The 27,411-nt window shown below is 44.3% G+C and overlaps 1 protein-coding gene across 1 annotated transcript in view; it reads right to left on the bottom strand.

Moving 5' to 3' along the window:
* RPP14 (ribonuclease P/MRP subunit p14) overlaps window positions 1–27,411 on the bottom strand; it is a 461,268-nt gene that overhangs the window by 316,720 nt on the left and 117,137 nt on the right. The window contains exon 4 of the mRNA XM_044078796.1: window positions 10,904–10,980. Within this exon, the coding sequence (XP_043934731.1) occupies window positions 10,904–10,980 (77 nt within the window). The remainder of the gene's footprint in view (window positions 1–10,903; window positions 10,981–27,411) is intronic.

The following is a 27,411-nucleotide window of genomic DNA, read 5'->3' as shown; positions in this document are numbered from 1 at the left end:
TATAAAACAAAGTTTAATAATGTAGTATTGTAATAGACATGTGGAAATGTATGAGTGTGTTTATCTGGCTGACTGTCGACACGGTGATCAGGATTACCTCTAATCACTGCTGCTAAGAACGGTATGTGTGTGCCAGCAGTGTCTGACTGAGTGAGCTTTTCCTCTGTGGATGCTCAAATCAAAAGTTACTATATTTAAGTGAGGGGAAGAAGCCCCCTAAACACGTTTTAAGGTGCTTTCTTCAGCATTTCTTTTAACAAATGCAACTTGACAAAAGTTTTCAATTAAATGAAGTTTATTTTAGTAAGCCTTGTTTTGAAATTAAGCCAAGTGTGATGTAATGAAAGCTCACTCCTTTAGACTAACAGACAAGGGATTGAAATGAAGGAGGTGGCCACCTCTGAACAGTCCCCATGGGCCTGACTGTAGTGCCAACTGGTGATGGCAGGTCAGCAGTACAGGCTGCACATCAAGATTCAAGTGATGTAGAGTATAATATCAGCTTACCATGAAACAGAGGTGCAGATGTCAGGGAAAACCCAAAAGAATGCGTGGCCAGTGCAAGGTTTACCTCAAGCATCAGGCACCTTCCACAACAAGCTGAGCAGGCTATCAAAATCCAGCAAGAGAATGATGGGTGCAGAAGGTTCTCTACGGTCCTTCTCAACCCTAGCCTTTAAAAATGAAACGTATTACAAAGGAGTAGTGCACATAAAATGAATTCAGCTAACAGATCTAGGAGATGTGATGCCCTCCTTGAGGGAGGAAGAAAGAAGGCTTGTTGAAATTTCAGTTTATTCAGTTAAGTAGGTGGATGCACATGTGTTCTTGTTCTAATCAGTTCAGCTTTTAAAAATGAGTGGGCACCCCACTCAACAGAAGAGGCAAAGGAGCTCTAACTCTCAGGCTTGACTTCAGAACTATACAAGTATTCTGGGAATTCAAGGACTAGTTTCTTAATCAATGAGGAACATCACTTTGTTACGTCAAGGAGTGAGTCTTGCCAACCACATTACAAGGACTTTCTTTAAAAGGGATAAAGTATAAACATCCATCTGCAGAAGGGGGTGGGGGAAATAAAGAATCCCACAAGTTAAAGACAGAATACCACCTTAAGCATGATAAACAGAGATTTGCAGTTTAAAGCAGACCTGAGCTCAATATCTCATACCTTCAAGTCTCTTGTGCTCCTGCTTCCATCCAAAAGATAAGCTTTCCAGCTGGCCCTTAGGCAACCCGTCCTCCATTACTGTTGAGAAAGACATTGCTGAAAGCCCTGAGGTGCATTCTTTTAAATGTTTGATGTGAAACAATAGTTGTAATAATTGCAACCACTGTGTTCCAGTCTCAGGCAAAAAGGGTAGTTCCTCTGGTTGTCCCTACTTGAGACTTGTTAGCTCAGGGGTGCACTTCAAAGGTCTGTGCTTTTTTTAAGCACCAAATACAGGACCATTATGATAGTACACAACAGTCGAACATCTGAACTGTACACAGTTGACTAGAGAGAATTGGTGATGCTGGGCACATATAACCCTTGAAACCTCCCCATACATGGGAGTGGCCTTGCATACACCAGAAAAATATGAGGTTGAGATAATAACATTCTACATTACACAGCTTAAGAAGGATGAACCCAGGTGTTCAACCTACTGCAAAAGACATGCACAAATGCACCTGCAGATCAACCAGGAAAAGAAAAAATAAGATGTACACCTGTGTATTCTTGGAAGCCTGGTAAACTTTACTATTATTCTTTACAAAAAGGAAACTTTATATTCCACTGAACTGTACTACAATGCAATGTAGGAAAAGCAAACAAATTCAGATTCAGAAACCCCATCCATTCCATAAACACATTTTAAAAATAAAAAAAAAAAAAATGGGCTTTGTACTGATCCCGGATGAAGTGCTGAAACAATACGTACCTTCAGCATGAATACCACTGAAAGCATTGCACTCCTATCTAACTCCAAAGCAAACATAACCATATAAAATAAATTAATAAAGGCATTCCAATGCAAAACAACCCTGATGTACTCACTAGTCATCTAAAGCCATCACTGAGGGCCTTCAAAATCTATTCTAAAAAATCAAAATATGCAAAGTCATCTAATGACACTGGTTATCCTCTCTAACAAATGGGGCTCCTCTTCATTCTCAGTACAGATTACTGCATACCTCTGTAACAGCCCAAATGGGAATACACACAGAATAATCTCTCAACGCAGCAACATTAGAACACCCACCTTCTTGAATACAAAATGCCCAATAAGAAAAAAAAATATTTTGGTAATTATCTCTCAAAATTGGATTAAGTGCAACATACATTACAGGTGTGAGATTTATTGTACACCTCAGTCTGCTACAGAATTCCAAGGACCATCTACCAATTCACTTGTTAATTTTCAGCACTAAGTAGTAGATTAACCAAGTCAGGCTCTACCTCTTCACAAACTTAGAAACATCATTCAACTCATCTTTCTGGAATTCAAAAAACTGTGAAGCATCTGGCATAAAAAAATTGCATGACCATGGAGACTATCACGCACCTGAATTTCTGCAGAGAACCTGCTAACACTTCAGCAGATGTGCAGGCATGCATGTGCAGGCATGCATGTGCAGACACACACTCACCATTTTAGGCTACATTCCCATGTATGACTCACTGCAGCCTTCAGATGCATTTATAAAAAGACTTCAGGAACAGAGACAAAATTATAGATTAACAACACTGTGTTGTACTAACTGGCTCCCAGTAACCCCAAGAGTCACCCTTATCTTAAACTCAAACTATTCTGATCATGGTCTTCCCCCTTCCTTTGAAAATCTTTACTAGTCCAACACCATTCACACTGTAACCAACTAACAGCATTCCATCATTACTGGTCAGACTGTCCTAATAAAGCCCTGGGTAAAACAGCCATTATCAAGATAACCTCGGATGCATGGAATTAAGATGTTAGGAGAGTCAGATGTCACCCTGGATTTGGGAAAAGGTTACTAAATAGTTAAAAAAGAGTATCAAAGTATCTGCTTACAAGAGAACAGGCCATCAATAAGCGAAGAGCTGGAATGTAACCCATTACTATTTGAACTCTCACTTTAATATACAGCGTGACTCCCAAGTGTGTTCCTTTCATAATCGGCGACACGTTTGTATACAAATGTAACTGTTTCTTTAACATATTGGCGCATGAAAAATTTAAATAAATTGACAGTGTCTAACAGTTCACTTCATGGCTGCAAAAAGCCATTTGCTTAGTTAAAGATAAACAAAATTGTTCAGTGTACAAAGACAACAGAATAACAATCACTGAACTGTGTTTAGACTTGAAAGGTAAACATGAAAAAAAAGGCAATTTGCAATCCATCTTGCCCTCATTTCATTAAGAGGGAATATTTATTGTGCCCTCAAATCTCATTACCAGGAAAGATAATCTTGTCAATGAATGCACCAGCATACAACTGTGCACACTAGCAATAACACTTAATTCTTCAGATTTATCAACAATATCCTGGGTGGTCCCCCCACAGGATCGATTCACTCCTAATTCTTCAGAATTCTCAACAAAATTCACAACACCCCTCATGTTCCCTTCCCCTCTCCCTCCATCCTGACTCATCAATCTCATGCCACTGCACACAGGAAGGCCAAGGCATGTAAAATATTCCCCCTCCACCCCTTACCCCCCCCCTCCCAAAACTTCTCTGGAGGGCTTTAAAGTGGCAATAAAATGTTTGGTCATCAATGTGGCCACTGGATTCCCAGAATCTCTCCTGCATCCTCAAGTACTCTTCATTACACAAAAGGACAGGCCATAACAGGACTCGTCATCCCAAGGAGACACCTGCTAATCAACTCTTAACATTATCCATCAATCCCAGTCTTACCCCAGATATCAAATTATTATACACCCTTATATTACCTCTCCTAAATGATCTATACTCAAATATATAAAATGGAAAGATGCAACTACATAACCACTATCTTGAGTTCCTTTCTTAATGATCTGAAGACTCTGATGTTATTGCAGGGTTATGTAGTACAAACATTTAAAAGCTAATGTGCTAGCTACGGCAAGTTCCATCTCATCTGGCATACAAAAGTTTCATAAATGTTCAGTTAGAATACAGATAGTGTGGTTATTAGATCACAACTGTGCATTAATTACTAAGCTGTAAGACATGATGTGGTGTCAGAGAATGCAGATTTGTCTGCCAGAACCAAAGAGGTACATCTGCAGAAGTCAAGAAATCTATTTTTCTAAAAAAATCTATTTTTCTGTCAACAGTCTCTGTTTGGAAACAAAAGAAGTATAATTCTCTGTAGAACTCTGGCTAAAATGCACACCCCTGAAATTGTCATAAACAGCAAAAAACTGAATGACAGCTAGAAGCTCTGTTCTCATTATAATAGGATTAGATGAAAAGTCTGAAGCAGTAAAGCATATTATATTCATATATATTATTACAGAAAAAGCCATTTATTTATTTATTTTTATTTACAGTCTGTTGACTGGATTAGTCTCTTTAGACCAGTGGTCTCTTTTTAGGGGAGTTCTGTGATGCTATTTATACTGACTAGGGGAATTTGGACCAGGGCAATGGGGAACTTCCCAGACACTTTTCGAGAAGTATCACGGGGTCTTTCACATCCATCTGAGCTACCACCAACTCAGGTATATGGGGCCTTGGTTTAACATCTCATGGAAAAGATGGCACACTCAATAGAGCAACACTCCCTTATGCTGTAATGCCAGTATTGGAAATTAATACAACTAACCAACGTGAGAATAGAACCCACAGCCTTCTAAACCAAAGGTGATTTGCCACCTGCTGAACTACTGAAACAGGAACTGAACTCTTAGTTCTACTGATAAACAGAAGGAATAATGCAACACTTACAGAAAAAAAAAATCAGAAATTATGTGTGGATCAGCAGTAATCAATAGTTTACAAAACAGCTGTTCTTTACAACAGCACAAGGTCCCACACATAATGTGGATATAAATATTACTGACCTAAAGAACAGAGTCAAAGGTAATGAATTTGGCCAGCTGTATGAATCTATAACAAAAGAATAATTTGTGTCAGGCTATTAAACGAAACAGACACAACCTTATCAGAACCTCTGGATGTGTACGTTCATTCAGTTTAGGGGCACAGCAGAGCTGAAACCTATCCCAGGACTTATTCGATACAAGGAAAATTACACACACACACACACACACACACACACACACACACACACACACACACACACACACACACACTATGAAGTTATACCAATTCATCGGATAAGTACTGAGCATAATTTTTTTGTCCTAGCACCCAGAAGCTCCTATGGTCAGAGCAGCATCCTAAGGCTCTCCCTTGTGTGCATCTTATACTGATACCACCAAATCAATTTAGTCGTGTGTCCGAATATCTTTAAGCTAATCAAACCAGCAGGTCGAGCTCTGAGCTTAACATAGATCTTATAGGTTCATAGGTTCAGATTAGTACTAAGCTAACTGCCCTTGCGAGCCATTTTAAGCCTAGCCAGTTATCCCTTGTGAGACTCAATTCCTGCACCTTGTGTTTGTAGGGCAACCACCTTAACCATTAGGCCACCCTCCCAACCTTAAAGACCAATCTTAAAGAGATTTTTATTTTTTTAAAATGCTGCAAAAGATTCTCCTGTAAGTGTAAGGCTGTAGCCTCCTTGATCAACTTTGTACTGTGTGATGGCCTGCTAAGCAGGAAGGTACAGAGAAAATTCACCTCAGACTGACTGCAGAGAGGGACAGTAGGGCAAGTCCTCAGGGATTTTGTTGGTTGTTCCCATAAGGGAGGGCTGTGGAATTCCTGACTTTTGCTAACCACCTCAGCTTTCTGAATGGCACCCAAACTGGAAACCCCCATGACTGAATTGTTTATTATTAGAACACAAATGGCAGCTGAGGGCTCTTAAACCATATGTTCTGTACACTCCTTTGGTTGTGTGAAAACTTTTTTTTTGAGGAGAAAACTTCACTCCAACAGCTGTGAGCACTCTTTCTTCCTATTCACTTCTCTAAATTTTCTTTTACATGGGGTCCAAATAGAGATGAGCTACTATATGGGTGTATGGTGAAAAACACCTTGAAGTTACCTGCAAAGTTGCAATGTTCTCAGTCAGGCGTGGAGTTGGATGGCAATACCTGATCCAGCTGGCCTGAGCCACTCCATTGTCTGCAATACTTATAAGCCTCAAGGACAATTTAATTGGCTATGATAGACACCGGAAATTCAGTTTTCTTTATAAGATCCCATGGGGTAACTTCTTCAGAATCTCTATTGTTTTTGTCTGCTAAATCATGCTGAAACATGGTAATGTTAACCAGATAACTCAAAGGCCTGTTGGAAAAGGAACCCAGCATCCAAACACACTTTACAAGACAATACAATGCCTGTGACTCCTTGTGAGAGTAATTAACTGCTGAGCTCTCCTTGGAGGCAGACAGTAAAATGGAGCACAGCTCAAAACTTTTATCTCTAGAGTCAGGAACAAAGCTAAAACAATTGGTGAAAAGATGCCAAACTATGTGACATGTTTAAATGCTGATACTATTAGCTTAGAACTTCTCAAAATAATTTTCAATTTTAGGAGGGATAGAGCAAAAGTTTGACAGTAAATTAGGGATGTCCCTCCAACATCTAGTCAGACTAAAAGGGCCTTACTCTAACATTCAGAGACTGGCAGGCCAAAAGATCTTGTTTGGTGTCACTGGCATATGTCTCGCCATATGTCTTGCCAAGCCCTCAGCATAATCAGTACTACCTTCTTCATTTAATAATCAGTACAATAATTTGACCCACAGGAGAAATGCCCTAGAAACTGTTAGTGTGAAGCAAAAAGCTTCCTGCAGAATTTCCTCATATGGGGAGACTAGGTCAGCCAGCCTGCAGCCTCCTGTAAACTTCCTCATATGGGGAGACTAGGCAAGCCAGCCTGGGTCCTATCTGCCTAATCCAATCTAAAATCTCTCAAAGTCTGGATTTGTTAGACTCCCCTTTGGGACTGGTACCTGGATTGGGAGATTTAAAGGGGAATCTAAGGACTTGCTTTTGCACATCCACTTCCTTAGGACACTCACTGTGGGGGTGAGGGAGAGTGCATGAAGGAGGAGGGGGAGTCAGAATGGGAAACCTATATTCTCTGCATCAGCAACAAGCTTTCTACTTCTCTTGCCAAGCTGGGACAAGGATATGTCCAAAGTACAAGACTAAGTGATGTCAAGTGGTGGAGTAGACACAACTGTGTTCACTCCAGTGGTGTGTTGACCAATTCAAAAGGTTGTTTGCATCATCTCAAAATTATGGGTTATTAATGCTGAGAAGATTAGCACCAACAAATCCTGAAACTGAGACTGCCTGGCACTGAAAACATTGGTGCTTACTACACAGAGTCAGGTTTGGGCACCAAGGCTGACATTGAGACTAAGAATGGGTTCAGTATCAAAGACTCAAATTCCAAGGAGGCTTACACTGACAAAGGTCTTAAGTGAGGCACAGCAAAGGCTAGTGCCAACCCACTGATGTCAAGTCTCCAGACCCAAGTGATCTTTGGCAAAGAGATATGTGATACCAACAGCGAGCAAGAAAAGCATAGGTACTGAAGGAAAGTATAGGCTCAGTGTTGACACTGAAGTTGGTGGTACGTTCACAGGTTCTGAAACACATGGTGTCAAGAACGGCCTGGGGAAGGGACAACTGAAGCTGAGGGGACATTCTCCTTCATTCTATGGCTTTAGATGGAAAAGAGAAAACACTAAACACCATTGGTGAGTCAACCAAAGCCCTCACCATCTTTTTTCCCCAAACAGCATTCAAAGAAGGACTGCACAGGGACATTGAGGAGTGAACACAGAGGGCAGTTTGGGTTCTAAATATATAGACAGTTACTTCAGAAAAGTTAATTGCATCTCTTTTTTGAACAGCTAGACTTCAGCATCAGTAATCATATCAGTAGTTGCCTTGTCTGCAACAACACATATTGAAACAGTCACCCTAGAAACCTTAGGAGAAGAAATCTCTTGTTATGCTGTGATCCATTTTCCTTTCTAGCTCTTGTAGGATTTGAACTAGCTGATTCAAAAGGCAGCAATCCCTTTAAATTATAACATTTTTTTTTCTTTCCAAGTGCATTCCAGTACCAAACATTTCACTTGCAGATTTCTTTTAAGAGTCTAAACGTTCCACCTTAGACACTCCATGCATAAAGAGCTAAATCTTCGGGGAATTTTATGTCCACAACTGGAACATTTTTTAAAGCCAGAAACTTTGTCCTTATTCATTTTGCAACACAGTTAGACAAACAAATTAACAGTATACCAAAATTAATCAACAGAAGAACAGGTGATAAACAGCACCAGAAAAGCTTCAAATTCAACCACAATTCCACAGACCAAAATGGCAACCAAACTATTGCTGGAATGAGGCAATTAGCTTATCCTAACAGCTAGCATTGCTTTAGTTGATACTGGCCAGCATTAACTGGGAATATCTAAATGGTAATATCATTCTTATTAGAGAAGATTTTTAGTAAAACTGGACATGAAGCTTCTAAACCTGACAAAAAATGGGCCTGTAAACACCTCTTACTGCCTGTCTGTGTGTGTCAAAATGAAATCAATCAAGGGGCGTATGGAGCATTGTGGGAGAGCGGGTGGGGTTTAGAGGCTGACAGAGATACTTAAAGGGGATAAGAGACTACTACCTGCAGCTAACTGTCATGCTTTGAAGTGGATGGACTAGATCATTTATGCTCAGTTAGTACAGGACAGGATTTATGTAGATGAAGTACCCTCCAGCTGGTGTCCAAGGCAGAAGGGATAACAGGAGGTTACTAGGCTAATGGCCCTGGGGCACTTACAAACCCAGCCAAGAGTTTATCCTCAAAAAGAAACCTCAGTAATCACCGGTTGCACCTGTCAATGAGGGCTGTTGAACAGGGTCAGTGAGGTTCTCTGTTTGACGTGTATGGGAAGTCTATTTCAGAGACTGGGTAGCCTCTGAGAAACAAACCTGTCTCTTAAGTAGGTTTTGTAATGTCACATATTAGATTCTGGCCTTTCGAGCGTGTAATGCATGAGGAGTTAGACTTAAAGATATGGAGCATCTCTAGTAGGGCAGGGTCCAAGATTGCCTTGTAGGCGAGACACAGATCACCTCTGGGCAATCTGTGCGATACCAAGTAGAGTGATAGTGATTTGAGCCTGTCCACATAGGACAGGTGTTGGAGGCCATAGACTCTCTTTGTGAGGTACTTCTGTGGCCTTTCCAGTTGGTGCAGATGTTTGGAGTGGTACATACCAAATGGGGCATTATACTCCATTATTGGTCTAATGAGGGAGGAGTATAGAGAGGCAATAACCTCATTTTTTTCTGGATACAATCCCTTTACTTATGAGATGAACCAAGTAAATGGCTTTTCTGACCACTGCCACTACATGACGGTCGAATGTGAGATTGTTATCAACCTGAGTACCCAGGTCTCACCACAGGCTGTGTGCTTTGGGGGTTGCTGTTGATGTAACAATCAGTAGGGGGCCTTGTTTTTGCCGAATGGTATGACAATACATTTTTTTTTGCATTTAGCTTGAGGCCATGACTTTGGCACCAGTCCTTAGTTGCTGTGAGGTCCTCTTGCAGTATGTTAACATTGTTTAGGGAGTCAACAACAGTACCCAACTTACAGTCATCCGCAAACTTGGTCAGCCACAGGCCTTTTGTCTTTGCCTGGACCTCTGAGAAGTAGATGCCAAACAGTAGGGGTCCAAGGACAGATCCCTGGGGAACTCCCACTAGTGACAGGTCTGCTATCGGAGGTGGATGCACTTATTTTGACCTTGAGGGCCCTGTCCCAGACGGGGTACCTTATGAAGAGATTTTGTTTTGTATGTTGCCTTTGCCAGGGTCTCTAGTTTGCTTTCACATCCCAAAGATAAACAAATAATTAAAAATGGAGATGTTCCATTGTCCTTAGCCATTGTCCTTAGCCATGTGTGTATCAGTCTGTATGCATGCAGATAAACTGGTTCCTTATGCTTGTTCCTTGTTGGAAGATACTTTCAACTTCCCATGACCCTTAATTAGATAATGTTAGTCTTGAAAAAAAGATGGACAATTAAATATGCCGCCCATTGTCATACATCGTCATTTGCAAACATCTCTGTGTACTGCAAATCGAAGTAATTAAAAGCTACTTGGTAAATAAACAACAGGACTAACAGCAGCACAGAGATAGTTTTTATTATACAATGACTCCCTATTACTATTCGAAAATGTGCACGCTGATTGGCCCAGCCCAACCAGCGTGCCCATTGTAAATCCCACAATATACCAACGAAAAAAGGTCCGGTCGCCTGGACTTTTTTCCGTTGGTATAAAGTGCCCCAAAACCTTTTTTTTTTTTTTTTATAATTTAAAAAAAAAAAAAAAAAAAAAAAGTGAGAAAACAGAGCAACGGAGACTTTCTTTTCTCTGTTGCTTCCGTTTCAAAGCATTGATGTACTGGGTATGCATGGGAATGCAAGTCCCATACGCATGCGCAGTACATCAAAACAAAAAAGCAGTATACCACAATCAGTGGAAGAACAGTAATCTACCACTATACAAAGACATTATTTAAGAAAAGTTAAGTTTTTTTTTCTTAAATGTCATTGTATAATAGCAATAACAGACTCTGTAGTTGTGGTATATTGAAGATTTACCCACGGTTGCCTTTGTCCTCGTGATTAAACCACACCAACGTGGGTAAATCTTCAATATACCACACCACATCGTCAGTTATTGCTTTATTACAGAATGGTGTTAACAGGTAATGATTAGGTACAAGGTTCTATGTAACCCAAAGCAAATAAACAGGAAAAGAACATACCTGCTATACACCCTCAGTATTGCAGACAAGGATTTCTCATCAAATTTAAGAACATCAAATGGTAACGATGCTCCAACCTAAAACAAACAAAGAATACATTTCTAGTTATGGCAAGAATACATTTTATCAACAATCAGCTTATGGTGTTTGACATCTAAAGTGATTATACTATAAACTTCCCTGTTAAGACTGTTAACAGAACTATGCGCAAACATGTTTGTGTTGTAAAAAAACATCACTTTTAAAAGCACAAGAAGAATTGTCTACTTTTATTTTTTATCACTTGAATTCTTAACTACTGCAGCTACAGCACATGTATACGGATTCAGCCTTTTTGTTTTTATTAACACTTGAATTCTTGACTACTGCAGCTATGACTCAGCCCATGTCTACTGCAGCAGCTTCGACTTTAATTAACCTGAATGTGTGTCCATAGCTTCCTTCAACCTTAGCTGGCAAGATGCAAGAAAGTGTGATAGTTTAATATAAAAAGGAACAGCAAACACATTCCATTTGGCAACAGCCAGTTGATAAATTCCATGTACAGATAAATAAAACAATGAAATGTGAAGTTGTTCAATCTCGCCGTTCATTCTTGACTGATGGGTTCAGAGCCGATCCCTCGGCTCCGAAACAGCCACATGCAAAGCTCGAGGTCTTCCAGTAGCTCAAGGCCAAGCCCCCTATCCCATGATGCACTGTGAATTACTTCAGATCTAGTTTGCTGCGGCATTTGATCAGAGGTTCCAGTGTCAGCTCAGGCCAGTAACTTAAAATTTTTTTTTCCATTTAGTAGCTTTTCACATATAGCATTACTAATATTTTGCATAAGTAGTTAATTAGCTCTTACAGCTTCCCTGCAGTTCCCCTTCCCGTGTGATATTATATTCTTACTATATTTACTCTTTAAATATTTGGCCTCGTTGTTTTTGGCCTAGTTAACTTTAGTGTGTCTTAGATATTCTATAGTAGTTATAATTATAGTACAAGAGTTTTTTGGTGTGATATTATATGCTTACTATATTTACTCTTTACATATTTGGCCTCGTTTTTTTTGGCCTAGTTAATTTGAGTGTGTGTTAGATATTCTATAGTAGTTATAGTTATAGTATAGTTTTTTTTGAATACCTTTATCTTAGGCTCTCTTTGTGTGTGTGTGTGTGTGTGTGTGTGTGTGTGTGTGTGTGTGTGTGTGTGTGTGTGCGTGTGTGTTTAGAGCCTATTGTTGGCAATTTCTCATTGATTTTTGATCCGCGTGGGTTTAGCGTGGTATCATGGCAGATAAGGACACACATCCCAAGTCTGGTTTTAAAAAATGTCCAGACTGTAATCAAAAAATGTCAGTCACTGATGGGCATGTTACCTGCGCATATTGTTTAGGGGCTGTCCACTTGCAAGAATCTTGTGCTATCTGCCATTCCTTTTCTTCCAGGGTTCTGTTAGGGAGGAAAAGGAAATTAATGGGTAAGAGTTTGTTAAAACACCCTTTTCAAGAGGCACTGAGTGACCAGGATGTTCCTAGCAAATCCTCTAAGTCCAAGTCATCTGCTGAATCTAAGGACACAAAACAATCAAAATCAAAAAAATCTGATGAGACATCGGCTCTACAGGTTTCGGAGCAGACTGTCATTTTCCTTTCAGAGTCGGCCCACAGCCTTGGAGCCGGTTTCTGAAGTGCCTCAGTCACCTTTACTTCAGTCGGCACCATAGGTGCATTCATCTAGGTAGTCTGTCAGCCTTTCAGATTTGGATATGGATCGATTGGTGCAGAAGCTTCTACAGGCACCAGGCCTTTCTAAATAGCTGTCGGCTCTGACCCAAGTGGCTTCAGAGCCGAAGAACACTACTCCTGCTTTGACTACTCCTCCTCTGAGCCATGCCAGCCCTTTGGAGCCAGAAGAATCACACCTGTTGATCGTGGAGCCGTTGGGGTCTATGCCTGTTCCAGTGTCCTCGGCTCCATCCACTCTGACATCCTCGGCGCTGATGGAGATTCTAGGAGCCGACACTCTCCAGTCAGATCTGGAGAGGATAGTCGAACCGACTTGTCGTTGCCGACTCTCCCTCTCGGGGCTTCGGCTCGGAGCCCACTGCCTCAGTGTGGGAGAGTTTGATGGTTCCCTCGGATCAATCGATTCCTTCCCATCGGAGCTGTGTTGCCTTCGATGCCATGAGGAAAGCTTTGTCACCCAAGACATCCTTGACTTCAGGCCTTGCTTCCTCATCCCCTAAAGCACAAGTGTCTGCTGCTGCTTCCATCATCCAGGTTAAGCGTAGAGACCCAGAGCCTCAGGTAGCACAACAGGGTGCCCGCTGCTCTTCAGAGACCTCTCCAGAAGCCCCCACCTAGGAGGTCCTTAGGAAGAGATTGTGCAAGAGGAGACACTTGGACTCCCCACAGGAGTCTTTAACATCCGATACTGACTTGGATGAGTCAGAAGGGTCCCCACAGTCCCCCTTTGAGGATATCTCCTTTGCTGAGATACTTGAGATCTTTAAGCAGAGGTGTGATTGGCAGTCCAAAAACCCTACTGAGGATGAGTCAATTCTCCTGATGGCTTTCGGGTCTCAACCCTCCCCCTCTTGGGTGTCTCCACCCTTTGATGAGCTCATGCAGTTGGCTTCTCGAAGGGCGTGGGAGTCACTGGAGTCCTTGGAGCCTATCCCTAGGAGGCCTAACAAGTTCATATCAGCCCCACCAGACAAAACATTGTTAACCAAAGGAGTCACTGTTGATGCCATGGTGGTGGCAGCGGCCACCAAAAAGGAAATGTCTGAGACTTCATCATCTATCCATCCTCCTAGTCTAGGATCATGGATAGATATGGGAAATGCATGTTCAGTTCAGCGACTTTTGCTCTCCGTTCACTGAACTACTTAACCCATTTTACTAGGTTGCAAAGAGATCTCCTTAAGGAGCTGGGAGATACTCTTCAGGGTACAGTGGCTGCCGGTGCCTCTGATAAAGTTGTTGCTCAGCTTTCTACCCTAAATTCTATTGTCAACTCATCCATGCATCTCATATCCTATGCAGCTGATGGAACGAGTAGGGCAGTGGGTATAGGAATCGCTCTTAGAAGACATTCCTGGATGCGCCTGTGTTCTTTCATGGAGCCCTTCAAGTCATCCTTCGTGAACACCCCCTTTGATGGCTCATTCCTTTTTTGGGCCTAAAGTGAAGGAAACCTTGACCAGGTGTGAACAGGAGGGAAAGACTTTCTCTACCATCGGAGTTTGTTTTTCCACCCCTACTCGACCTTATCCCAAAGGTCAAAGGGGAGAGAAAATGTGGTTCCGGAAAGCTCAAGGAGCCTTTCAGGACACATGTTCATAGGTGTGTACTAGGCTAATGGACCTGGAGCCTTTACAAGCCTAGTCCATTGGATTAACCTGGCATCTTGCCACCCGACATTAGCTCCCAGTGCCTCTATTGAGTAGAGCCACTGGAGTGATCCCCAGGGTGAATTTTCTATATCTCATCGACTCATCAAGATTCCTCCTGAAGCAGGCCAGTGAGGTGCTCTGCTTGACATATATGGGAAGTCTTCCATAGCATGGGCAGTCTCTGGGTTATGAACCTGTCCCTCTAGTAAGTTCTGTTGATTGTGGTATTGAGGTTGAGGTCTCTGCAGCGTGTGGTATGGAGGGATTGGGACTTCTTTAGATGTAGCATTTCTAATAGAACTGGGTCAGACATGGCTTTGTCCTTGTAAAGGTATATACCCCTCAGTCATAAGTTTATAAATATAGGTTCATAGGTAAGTACTAGGCTATCTGCCAGAGTGTTGGCTTTTGACGCCCCCTTAGATTAGTTCCCTGTGCCTCAGTCCAGCAGAGCCATTAGTTCCCTGTGCCTCTGTCCAGCAGAGCCACTGCAGTGATCCTCGGGGTAAATTTTCTGTTTCCCATCCACTTGTCAAGGCTTCTCTTTAAGAGTGTTAGTGAGGGGCTCTGCCTAATGGAATCCTGTTCTAAAGCATAGGGAGTCTCTGGGACAGGAATCTATCCCTCCAGCACTTCCTATTTATCGTTGTGGTGAGGTTTAAATCCCTAGAGCATGTGGCACTTGGAGATTTGTTTTTTTTTTAGGTGGAGCATGTCCATCAATTCTCGGTTGAACTTGGCCTTGAATGTCAGGCAGAGATCACCTCTGAATAAGCGGTATGCAACAGAGTACAGCTGGAGTTGCTTCAGTTGGGCTGCATAGGGCATATGTTTGAGGCCAGTAATCCTCTTGGCGAGGTATGTCTGTGGTCTTTCCAGCTGTTGCTGGTGTCTTGTAAGGTACATCCCAAATGGGGCATTGTACTCTATGATGGGTCTGATGAGTGATGAGTAGAGGGGCACAATAAATAGAAGTTATGTCCTTACCATAACGTTCCATGTGGAGTGTTCATCTCGCCTTTGTTCTTACACCTGGGTTCGGAGCCGATCCTCGGCTCCACGTCGGCCGCCCGCAAGCTCTGCATCGAGAAGAAGCTCGAGACAACCCAATACCCACAATCCCCCTCTGCCCTTACCTCAGATCTAGTTTGCAAGCAAACCAGCAGTCAGAGAGAGAACACACTCATGCCAAAAATTTACATAGAAGCAAGAACACATATATCTATATATATATATATATATATATATACACATGTACATCATATATATACAACAACTGCAAATGCAGAAGCAGAATAACCCAGACCAAGCACCAAACTGAACGTTCTTCCTGAGGGTGGGAATGTAAGAACAAAGGCGAGATGAACACTCCACATGGAACGTTATGGTAAGGACATAACTTCTATATGTGAGAGTGTTCGATCTCGCCGTTTGTTCTTACACCTGGGTAGCATCCCTAGCTCCATGTTCCTGAGGAACTCACGGGAGGACATTCTTGAGCACAGTGGAACCAAAGGTTGCCCTGTCCCTAGAAACCCTGTCTACTTTGTAATGAGAGATGAATGTATGTGGTTTAGACCAAGTGGCAGCTGCACAAATAGTGTCTAATGGTAGGTGAGCTGCATGAGCCAGGGATGTAGACACTGATCTTGTAGAATGTCCTTTGGGTTTGACAGATAAAGATTGATTCGAAGAATCATAAACATAGATAATACAATCAGTTAACCATTTGGAAAGAGTTCGTTTAGTAACCCGCTACACCTTTCCTGCTATCAGCAAAGGCTACAAAAAGTTGATCAGATTTCCTGTGATCCTTTGTTCTATCCAAGTAAAATCTAAGTTGTTTATGGACATCCAACTTGTGTAACATATACTCCAATTTATTGGAGTGATTTTTGAAAAAGGTGGGTAATTCAATGGCTTGATTAATGTTATTAATAGAGCAAACTTTGGGGAGAAAGGATGGATTAGTGCGAAGAGATACTCTGTCAGAGTGAAAGATCAAATAAGGGTGTTTAATGGAAAGAGCCTGAAGCTCAGATACTCGCCTAGCGGATGTAATGGCTACCAAGAAGAGGGTCTTCCACGACAAATACTTCAATGGACAAGAGGATGCTGGTTCAAATGGGGGTAACATCAATTTGGATAATAAAAGGTTTAGATTCCAAGGCGATGTAGGAGATCTAACTGGTGGTCTAATATGGAAAGACCCTTTAAAAAAGGCCTTACAAAGTCTGTGGGCCATAATAGGAGCCCCACATTCTTCCACATGAAAGTTGGAGATGGCAGCCAATTGCACTTTTAAAGTGGCAGGAGAAGCTCCTTGGTGGAACAATTCTGTTAAAAACTCCAAGATTTTGTTTAAAGGAGCTATGACAGGATCCAATTGCTGTGTATTTTCCCAGAATACAAAACACTTCCATTTACTAGTGTAGGTCTTTGTAGTGGAAGCTTTATGGGAAGCCACTAATATATTCTGAACTGCAGGTGAAAGAAGATCAGACCTGGCTAAGTAGGGAAGCGGAGCAGCCAAGCTGCTAGATGGAGAGACAGGAGCGAGGGGTGGGGAGCCCCTGACGAATGGTTCAGTAGATCTGGCTCTGGGTCCAGGATCCAGGGTCCCCGAATGTGGTGTGCCAGAAGAAAGGGGAACCAAATTTGACGAGGCCAGAATGGGGCAATGAGGATGATCGTCCTTTGCAGGTTGTTGGCTTTCTGCAGAAACTTCGCAATCAGGGGAAAAGGAGGAAAAGCATACAGGACACCCGGGGGCCAATCGTGAACTAGCGCGTCCCTGGGGACTTCCCCTGGAGGGGGTAATAGGGCAAAGTAGCTCCTGCATTTAGCGTTCATTGGAGACGCAAACAGATCGCAGGAAGGCTGGCCCCACTTGCGAAAAATCTTCTTCGCAACTGACTGTTTTAGGGACCACTCGTGCGGCAACAGGACTGCTCTGCTCAGCCTGTCGGCTATGACATTGGATGACCCCGGGATGTGCGTTGCTATCAGAAAGCGACCCGTGGACTCCGCCCATTGCCAGATTCTCATGGCCTCTCTGCATAGCTGATAGGACTTGGTTCCCCCTTGTTTGTTTATGTACCAGACTACAGACATGTTGTCCGTCTGAACTGTAATAGTCCCTAGAGGAAGAAGGGGAGCAAAGTGTTGCAATGCTAGGAACACTGCCCTCAACTCTAGAACATTGATGTGCAGATTGTACTCTAAATTGGTCCATTCGCCTTGGACTGTCTGTCCCTGAAAGATGCCCCCCCACCCTATCAGGGAAGCGTCCGTGGTCACCGTAGCCGTCGGTGCGGGTAGCACAAATGGTCTTCCGCTGGAAAGGTTCCAAGTCCGAAGCCACCAGGCTAGGTGAGATTTGCATGTATTTGCGATCAGAATTTCGTGAGTCAGAGGTAGCTGTTGGAATGACCATTGAGCAAACAGTAGCCATTGTAGAACTCTCATGTGCAGTCTCCCCAATGGTATCGCAATGAGAGAAGCTGCCATGAGACCTAAAACCTTTAGTACCAGTTTTGCTGGGGATTTTCTGGATGACAGAAGAAGAGATATGTGGCTTTGTAGTGAAGCTATCCTTTCTGGAGGAAGCCTTAGAATTAACTGATGCGTATCTAATTCCGCTCCTATGAATAAGATACGCTGTGATGGTTGTAGTAAAGATTTTCCGAAATTTACGGAAATTCCGAGGTGAACACAAAGTTGTAGAGTGTAATCCCTGGTCTGTATCAGTTGACGCTGGGTGGTGGCAGAAAGGAGCCAGTCGTCCAGATACGGAAACACTTGGAATCCTAGGCATCTCAGGTGAGATGCTACCACTGCCATGCATTTGGTGAAAACCCTGGGGGCTGAGGTCAGACCAAAGGGCAGGGCTCGAAACTGAAAGTGACTGGCTCCCAGCCGGAAGCGCAAATGATCTCTGGACGCCCTGGCCATTTTGATGTGGTAGTATGCGTCCTTCAGATCTACTGAGCACATCCAGTCGTCCTTCTGTAAGAATGGAAGGATTGATTGAAGCGTGACCATTCGGAACTTTTCTTTCTTGACGAAGGTATTGAGGTTGCTTAGGTCCAGAATCGGCCTCCAGTCCCCTGTCTTCTTTGGAACTAAAAAGAACCTTGAGTAAGTTCCGAATCCTCTTTGGTCCGCTGGGACTGGTTGGATGACTCTTTTTTCTAGCAGCTTTGAAATTTCTATAGCTGCTGGTTCTCGCAGATGGGGCGGCACATCTGGGAGTCTTCTCTTTGGAATGGGGGTGGATAGGAATGGTATTCTGTAACCTCTGGTAACAACGCTTTTTACCCAGTTGTCTGTAGTAATGTCTTGCCAGGCCTGAGGGTATAAAGCTAAGCGACCCCCGACTGCCTCCAGAGCAGGACAGTCGGGCCTCCTCTCAGGAGTGCTGGAAAGGTTTTCCAGGGGGGGTATCCCTGTCACCTTGATTTTGCGGACCCCCTCTGCCGCCAGGGTGGCGTCTTCCACCTCAGCCTTCTCCTCTGCCTCTAGACGGGGCATCACCCTGTGTGCCTGGGAAAGAACCTTGGGGTTTTCGAAACCACATTTTCCCACCGCGTTGCCCTTTGGGGTACGGTCTGGATGGGGTGGAAAAATGGACTCCGACAGCAGACAGAGTCTTTCCCTCCTGCTCACACCGGGTAAGGGTCTCCTTTACTTTGGGGCCAAAGAGAGTGGCATCGTCAAATGGGGCGTTAGTAAAGGAAGACTTGAAGGCTTCCGCAAATGAACACAAGCGCATCCAGGATTGTCTACGAAGAGCAATCGCTGAAGCTGCTGCCCTACTCGAACCTTCGGCTGCGTATGAGATCAGCCTCATGGACGAGTTTACAATGGATGTAAGGGTATTGAGTTGTGCTGTAACTTTCTCCGAGACAGCAGCATCTGTAATACCCTGGAGGGTATCTCCCAGCTCTTTGATTAGATCCCTCTGTAGTCGTGTGAAGTGGGTCAAATAGTTCAGGGATCGCATAGAAAAAGCCACTGAACTAAAAATGCGCTTCCCGTACCTGTCCATGGTCCTAGAATCTTTGTTAGGGGGATGGACAGATGAGGAAGATTCCGACATCTCCTTTTTCGTGGCCGCTGCCACCACCATAGCGTCCACTGGAACTCCTTTTGTCAGATAAGCCTTGTCCTGGGGTGCAGTAATATACTTATTAGGCTTTCTAGGGACTGGCTCCACCGTGTCAGGAGCCTCCCACGCCCTTCGAGCAATCAGCTCCATTAACTCATCGAAGGGCGGAGTGACCCAGGAGGAGGAAGGGCGAGCACCAAATGCCTTCAGCAAGACTGACTCATCCTCAGAAGGGGGGAGGGACTGCCAATCACCTCTCTGCTTTTGGATCTCCAAGATGTCAGAAAAAGAGACATCTTCTGAAGGTGACTTTGGGGACCCTTCTGACTCATCCAAGTCAGTATCGGATGTTAAGGATTCTTGTGGAGAATCTAAGTGTCTCCTCTTACACAATCTTTTCCTAGGGACTTCTTCGGGGGGAGCATCCGAAGAAGCCTCCGAGGAAGAGGGGGCACCCTCCAGGGGTGGCTGAGACACAGGTGCTCGACGCTTAGCTGTAGCCGTGGGTGCAGAGGAGGTAACGGACCTTTATGGGGAGGAGAAGCTGTATCTGCTGATGTGGTTGTCTGGGTAGACAACACCTTCCTCATGAGATCGAAGGCCCCCGGGTCCCGAGTTGAGGTATCTCCCAGTTCCGAAGAAATGGGAAGAATCCCCGAAACAGGCACCGAAGGCATCGACCCCGAGGATGGAACCGAGTCGATCCGAGCCAAGGCCCCGAGAGGGAGCGTCGGAACCGAAATATCGGTCCGACTCTCGGTCCCGGAACCCAGGATGGATCTTCGGCTCCGAGACTCCGGTACCGGATCCGACGGAGTCGAGGTGAACGGAGCCGACCGAGAAAAGGACGGTTCTGGCACCGAGGGCTCCACAATCAGCAGCTCAGCTTCTTCCGGCTCTGAAGACTGGACAGGTCTCGGAGGAGGAACAGATGGAGATAGTGGAAGGCCTTCAAGTCTCGACACCAATTGAGAGGAGACCGAGATGAGTTTGGATAAGGCCGTATTCTCCATTAACTTCTGCAGCACGCGGTCTACATCAGTATCAGAGGGGCCTGGAAGAACGGGTCGAAGGAATCGAAGACGGAGCCGACCTCAACAGTGTCGGGGGAGGGAGCTCCGTCACCGGTTCCAAGACTCGAGGCTCGGAAACTGACAACAGTTGAACACTCTGCCCCAAAGTCTGTGGAACTTCTTCTTCTAACTTTAACTGAAGAGCTCGGAGCCGATGACCTGGGCTCCGACGTCTTCGATTCCTTCGAGGATTTGGATGCCTGGTCTGAAGCATCCAGAGCCTCTTGAAAGGTAGGTTTTAACAAACCCCTATCCATGAGTTTCCTGCGCCTATCTGTCATGACCCTCCCACTGAAAGAATGACAAATTGAGCAGTCTTCTTGCAGATGGAGAGGGCCAAGACAGTAGACGCAGGAACTATGATTGTCAGTAACTGACATCTTTTGCCCACATTGGCAACGCTTGAACCCAGATTTAGCCTTTTCAGACATCTTACACTTAATATGGGTAGAAAGTGAGAAGTCAAGTCCAGTAGTAAAGTCAAGTCTGGTGAAATTGTCGAATCCAGTAAAAGGGGAAATGTCAATCCGGTAGTCAATCCAGTAAGGGGTGGTAGGCCCGAGGGAAACTCTAATAAGTTTAATAAACTTAAACGGAACCGAGAATTCCTCAACCGTACCACACACACACACTTTGTCACTAAACAAACTTTTTAGAATAAAATTACTCTGAAACAAGAAGAAAAAATTCTTAAATCTTATCTTTAGGTGCTCGAGCTCGACCCAGTGATGCGAACGCTGCAGCGGCAAACTAGATCTGAGGTAAGGGCAGAGGGGGATTGTGGGTATTGGGTTGTCTCAAGCTTCTTCTCGATGCAGAGCTTGCGGGCGGCCGACGCGGAGCCGAGGATCGGCTCCGAACCCAGGTGTAAGAACAAACGGCGAGATCGAACACTCTCACATCCTCTTTTATTCTAGATGTGAACCCTTTTGTGATTAGGTGGGCCACATAGAAGGATTTTGTAACCACCTTGGCAATATGATTATCAAAGGAGAGATTACTATCTACTTGGGTCCCTAGATCCCTCATTACATTTTCTGTATTTAGGGGACTACCACGTATGTGGTAGTTCACGGGTACTTTGTTTTTTCCAAAGGGGATGACTATGCACTTTTTGCATTTAGCTTGAGGTCATGATTTTGACACCAGGTATCCATCTCAGTGAGACCCTTCTGCCCTTCTGGAGGATGTCTGTATCAGCTGGAGAGTCAATTATGGCCCCCCAGTTTGCAGTCGTCTGTGAACTTGGTCAGCCATAGACCTCCTGTGCTTGTCTGTACCTCTGAGAAGTATATACTGAACAGGAGGTGTCCCAGGACTGAGCCCTGGGAGATGCCACTTGTAACTGGTTTAGAGTCGGACCTAGAGCCTGCAACTCTCACCGTGTGGGTTCTATCCATGAGCCAACTGGCAACCCATCTCGTGAAGTAGAGGTCTATGTTCAGGCTGGTGAGCTTGTCTATAATACCAGAATGAGGAATGGTGATGAAAGCCTTTGCGAGGTCTAGGTAGGCTATGTGGACCTCCTTTCCCTCGTCTAAAGCCTTGGTAACGGTTTCAAAGAAGTCCACCAGGTTTAGGAGGCATGATCTGCCCTTAAAGCCAAATTAGGTAGGATCCAATGTCTGAAGGTTCCCAGTGTCTCTGTTAATGAATTCCATGATGATGCGCTCCATAGCATTGCAGTCCAGGCTAGTCAGGCTTATAGGCGATAGTTCCCGGGGTCCGTTGTGGCACCACCTTTGTGGAGCAGGATAACTGTTGCTGTGCACCACTCTATGGGTACGTAGCCTGTAGAGAGGCTGAATTTGAACAGTGTGTTTAGGTGAGGGGTTAGTTCATTTTGGAGCTCATGTAAGACACAGCCTGGGACACCATCTGGTCCCATTGAAGCTGTATTTTTGGCTTTGAATAGGGCTGTTTTAACCTGTGTGTTAGTGACTGCCAGGGCACTACATTCTTCTGGTATGGTTATGGGCCCTTTAGGGGGTGAGAGGGGGGTGAAGTTTGCACTAAACCTGTCTACCAGAATGTTGGCAATATCAGTTGGTTCAGTGTTTTTTGTGCCATTCTGCACTAACTCAGAGCAGATCTGAGTGTTTTCATTTAGGTTCTTTGCATAGCTAAAGAACGCTTTATTGTTATCTTTGGAGTCCTTGGCAATTTTTCTTTCAAAGCTAGCCATAGATGATTTTATGAGGGATCGTAGTTTCTTGCTGATACTGACCAGAGATGTGTTTCTTTCTTGGGATTTAACTTTTTTCTGCACTAGTTTCCTCCTCCTATTGCACAAGCTTGTTTATGGCAGGGGTCCACCAGACTGGTTTCCTTTTCTTGGAGGAGTGAGTCTTGGTTTTGCTTGGGATAGCACAATCTATGCATTCTTGCAGGTGCTCATAGAGTGCCTTTGTAAGGGATTCAGCAGCTTGGACAGCGTTGTCCTTTAGCATGGGGGCTGTGAACCTTTCCACATCAGTCTTAAGTAACGTGAAGTTTGCTTTTGAAAAGTTTTCCATAGTGGTTTCCTTGATTGGGGATGGGGGCGGAATGTGGATATCCAGAGTGATTAGTCTATGGTCTGAGCTAACCAGCGAGGGGTTGACCTCCGGTGTAGAACACCAGCCGCCCATGTTGGCGATGACCAGGTCCAATATGTTGTCACCTCTGGTGGGGGTGTTGACCAGTTGATCCAGGATGTTCGAGTTTATAAATTCTAGGAAGCGTTGGGCAAGGGAGTTGGTACTTGAGTAGTTCTCCCAGTTAATGTTTGGGTAATTGAAATCACCAAATATTAGGGCAGTTGGTAGGACCTTCATACTTTCCAGTGTCTGCAGAAACGCGGAATGGGGGTCCTGGTGGGTGATCTGTAGCAAGCTACAATATGAATTCAGCGGAATGGGGGTCCTGGGTCATGGTGGGTGATCTGTAGCAAGCTACAATTTGAATTGCAGTTTTGCCCATTGCTCATGGATGACCTCTGAGGCATTGTGCTGTGCCACTAACCTGGAGGTGTGGCTATCCTTGATGAATATGGGTACACCCCCACTGTTTGTGTTTCGGTCCGGGTTCTGTGGCAGAAAAGTATGGTATGAGTTATAGCCTGGTAGTGCTGGGGTGCTTTAAACCAGGTTCCTGTTACTGCACAGACATCGATGTTCTCCATACTGAGGAGTGCCTCGAGTGCATGCATTTTGAGGTTTAGACTTCTGGCATTGAGTAGCATTACCCTCAGTTTTTGGTTACTTGTGCTATTTACAGTGGTGGGTTTGTCTTTTGAGCCTTGACTAAAAAAGGCACTATGGGGACGGCAAAAGCCTTGGCCAGTATTCGAAAGCCTAAGGGTGACAGGTGCAAGCCATCTCTTGCAAAGCAACGTGGCTTATCGAGCATGTCATCCCAGGTGGACAGATACTGGATCCCCTTTGAATGACACCAGAAACTTAGCCAACTGTTGAAATTGATCAGTGGTGAACCCCCCTCCAGGGGCAGAGGAGGGGGTAATAGTGTAAGACGCTGCCCTCACGGCAGGGGAGGTCCACAACATCAGGGTGACAGAGATCACTTCTCTGGGCAACCCTACCAGTGCTCCTGAAAGGAGGCCTAACTGTTCTGCTCTGGAGGCAGTTGGGGGTCACTTATCTTTTTACCCAGAAGCCTGGAAAAAAATAAAAGACAGCTGGGTACAAAGCATCATTTCCAGAGGGTACTTCATACCATTTGCCACACCTCCTCCGTCTACAAGGAGAATTCCGGACGTTCCACCGAGTTCCAGGGAACAGGCAAATATAGAGGTCCGAAAGTTGATAGAAAAAAAAAAAAGAGAGTCATCCAGTCAGTCCCAGCACACCGAACAGGATCTAGAACTTACTCAAGATTCTTTTTGGTTCCAAAGAAAACAGGGGACTGGAGACCCATTTTGGACCGCAGCAAACTGTACCAATACGTAAAGAAAGAGAAGTTCCGGATGGTCACACTTCAGTTTATACTTCCCTTCTTAGGGAAAGACAATTGGATGTGCTTGATAGATCTCAAGGATGCGCATTATCACATAAAGATGGCCAGGCCATCCAGAGATCACCTGCGTTTCCGGCTGATAGCCAATCATTTTCAGTTTTGAGCCCTGCTCTTTGGTCTCACTACAGCCCCCAGAGTGTTCCCCAAATGCATGGTAGTGGTCACGGCTCACCTGAGGCATCTAGGATTACAGGTGTTTCCGTACCTAGATGAGTGGTCCCTTACCGCCACCACCAGGCATCAACTTATTCAGGCAAGGGAGTACAATCTGTCACTCTGCAGTCATCTAGGCATTACAGTCAGCTCAGAAAAGTCTGCCTTGTCACCATCGCAGCTTATTGTTTTTATCAGAGCAGAGCTAGACACCTCAACCACCACTCTAAAGCTACCAATAAAGAGAGTCTTTCTTCTTCGTCAGCATGTCAGCACATTGGTATCGAAAGACAAGAGCACCAGCTTCAGAAGTTCTGAAAGCATTGGGTATAATGGTTGCAGCAATCCTAGCCATACCATTAGCAAGAATGCATATGCGGATCCTTCAATGGTTGTCGTTCACTCAGTGGTCTTACCAGGAACTACCCATGGATCACACAATATTGATTACAATCTCTTGCAAGAAAGACCTCCAGTGGTGGTGGACGTCTCTTCATGTCACCATAGGACACCCCTTTGTTCTACCCCCTCCAGTAGCCATTGTGACCACGGACGCTTCCCTGATAGGGTGGGAGGGCATTTTCAGGGAAAGACTGCCCAAGGCACATGGACCAATCAGGAGTCACATTTGCATATCAATATCGTGGAGATGAGAGCAGTACTTTTTGCATTGCAGTACTTCCAGGACTCTCTTCCTCTAGGAATGATTGCTATTCAGAAAGACAATATGTCAGTCGTCTGGTATTTGAACAAACAAGGGGGAACCAGATCTTACCCCCTTTGCCGAGAAGCCCTCAGAGTTTGGCAGTGGGCTGTTTCCTCCCAGCGCTTTCTGTTGGCAACACACATCCCAGGGAGACCCGACAAACTAAGCAGGGCAATCCTATTGCCACACAAGTGGTCCCTCAAGAAAGAGATTGTAGACAGGATTTTCCGCAAATGGGGCCAGCCTTGCTGCAACCTTTTTGCCAGTCACATCAACACAAAATGCAGAAGCTACTTTGCCCTGATTCCCCCTCTGGGAGAAGCCCCAAGGGATGCACTCGTACACGATTGGCCCCCAGGTCTCCTCTATGCATTTCCACCAATACCACAATGTTCTACAGAAAGCAAAATCCCTGGGAAGGACCATCCTTCTTATAGCCCCTCATTGGCCTCGGCAGATTTGGTTCCCATTCCTTCAGCCTCATCTCTTGGGGGATCCCTGGAGTCTGGACCCAGTTCCAGACCTACTGACACATCCCTCTCTGCAGTCACTGAAGCTGACAGCTTGGCTGCTCCAGTTCCCCTCATAGCCAGGCTTCATAAACTTTCCAATGAGACAAAACAGATCCTTTTGTCTTCTCACAAGCCCTCAACTAGAAAATTGTATCTTAATAAGTGGAAGAGATTTTCCATATGGGTCTCTAAAAATAATATTGCGGTGGTGGTGCTGCGGTAGCGTTGTCGTCTCACAGTAAGACGTTGTCCTGTTCGATTCTCAGCTAGAGCGTCTTCTGTGTAGAGACATGTGTGAATGGGCGCACCTTCGTTGAAGGTTGTGAGTCAGAGCTGGCAACTCGGCACTTAAAAATCTACTGCCAATCATTAGCGGACCAGAGTTCAGCTGTGGCGACCCCTAACCGGGAAAAGCCGAAAGACGCAACAACCAAGCCCCCATGACATCCATATTAGAATTTTTGACTATGATCTTTAACAAAGGAGCGGCAGCAGCAACAGTTCGAGTTCAGCTGGCTATTTTTAATTTTCATCCTGGAGTTGACATTATAAATATCATGTCCCACAAGTTATCCAAAGCCTTTCTCAAGGGGACATTTCATATGAGACCACCTGTGAAAACTCCCTATTCTCCATGGAATCTAAAATTTATGATTTCATGTATGATTCTCCCTCCGTTTGAACCAGTATCATCTTGTGACCTCAAATATTTGTCATGGAACACCATCTTTCTGGTAGCGATTACTTCTGCCCGCAGAGTGTCAGAGCTTCAGGTTTTATCTATCAACCCACCTTATTTGATTTTTCATGCTGACAGAGTATCACTTAGGACAAATCCTTCTTTTTTGCCTAAAGTTTGTTCAGAAACCAATATTAACCAAGTTATCGAGTTACCAGTTTTCTTCCGTAATCATTCCAACAAGTTAGAGTATATGCTGCACCAACTTGATGTTCACAGACAGCTAAGATTTTATTTGGATAGAACAAAAGATTTCAGGAAATCAGATCAACTTTTTGTTTCATTCCCTGAATCCAGGAAAGGTAAACCAGTGGCTAAAACAACTCTGTCTAAATGGTTATCTGATTGTATCACTTTTGCCTATTCCGCTGCTAATATGCCCTTGCAACACAAGATTAAAGCTCAATCAGCCAGAGCAGTCTCTACATCCTCTGCGTTGTCAGCCAAACTTCCCCTTGATAACATTTGTGCAGCAGCCACTTGGTCAAAACCACATACCTTTATCATTCATTACAAAGTGGAAAAGGCCTCCAGGGATAGAGCATCCTTTGGGTCCACGGTTCTGAGAAATGTACTCCCGTGAGCCACCAGAGATTGATGGTGTTTGGGATGCTACACATCAGTCAAGAATGAACGGCAAGATTAAACAACTTCACATTAAGAAGTTATGTACTCACCATAATGTTCCACGTCCCTCCCTCCTACCCCCTCCTGGTTGATAGTTGACCTAGATGTTCCTTCATCCTGGTTGCTCGAGGTCTTCTTACCTTCTATAGGGGAATAAATATTATATATGGTTATAGTATATGCAGCAAAC

The sequence above is a fragment of the Protopterus annectens genome, chromosome 7.part1, assembly GCF_019279795.1.
Source record: "Protopterus annectens isolate FY-2018-M chromosome 7.part1, PAN1.0, whole genome shotgun sequence".
NCBI classification, from domain to species: Eukaryota; Metazoa; Chordata; order Ceratodontiformes; family Protopteridae; genus Protopterus; species Protopterus annectens.
The sequence above is the reverse complement of the archived record's forward strand: the minus strand, read 5'-3'. Positions and strand labels throughout refer to the sequence as shown.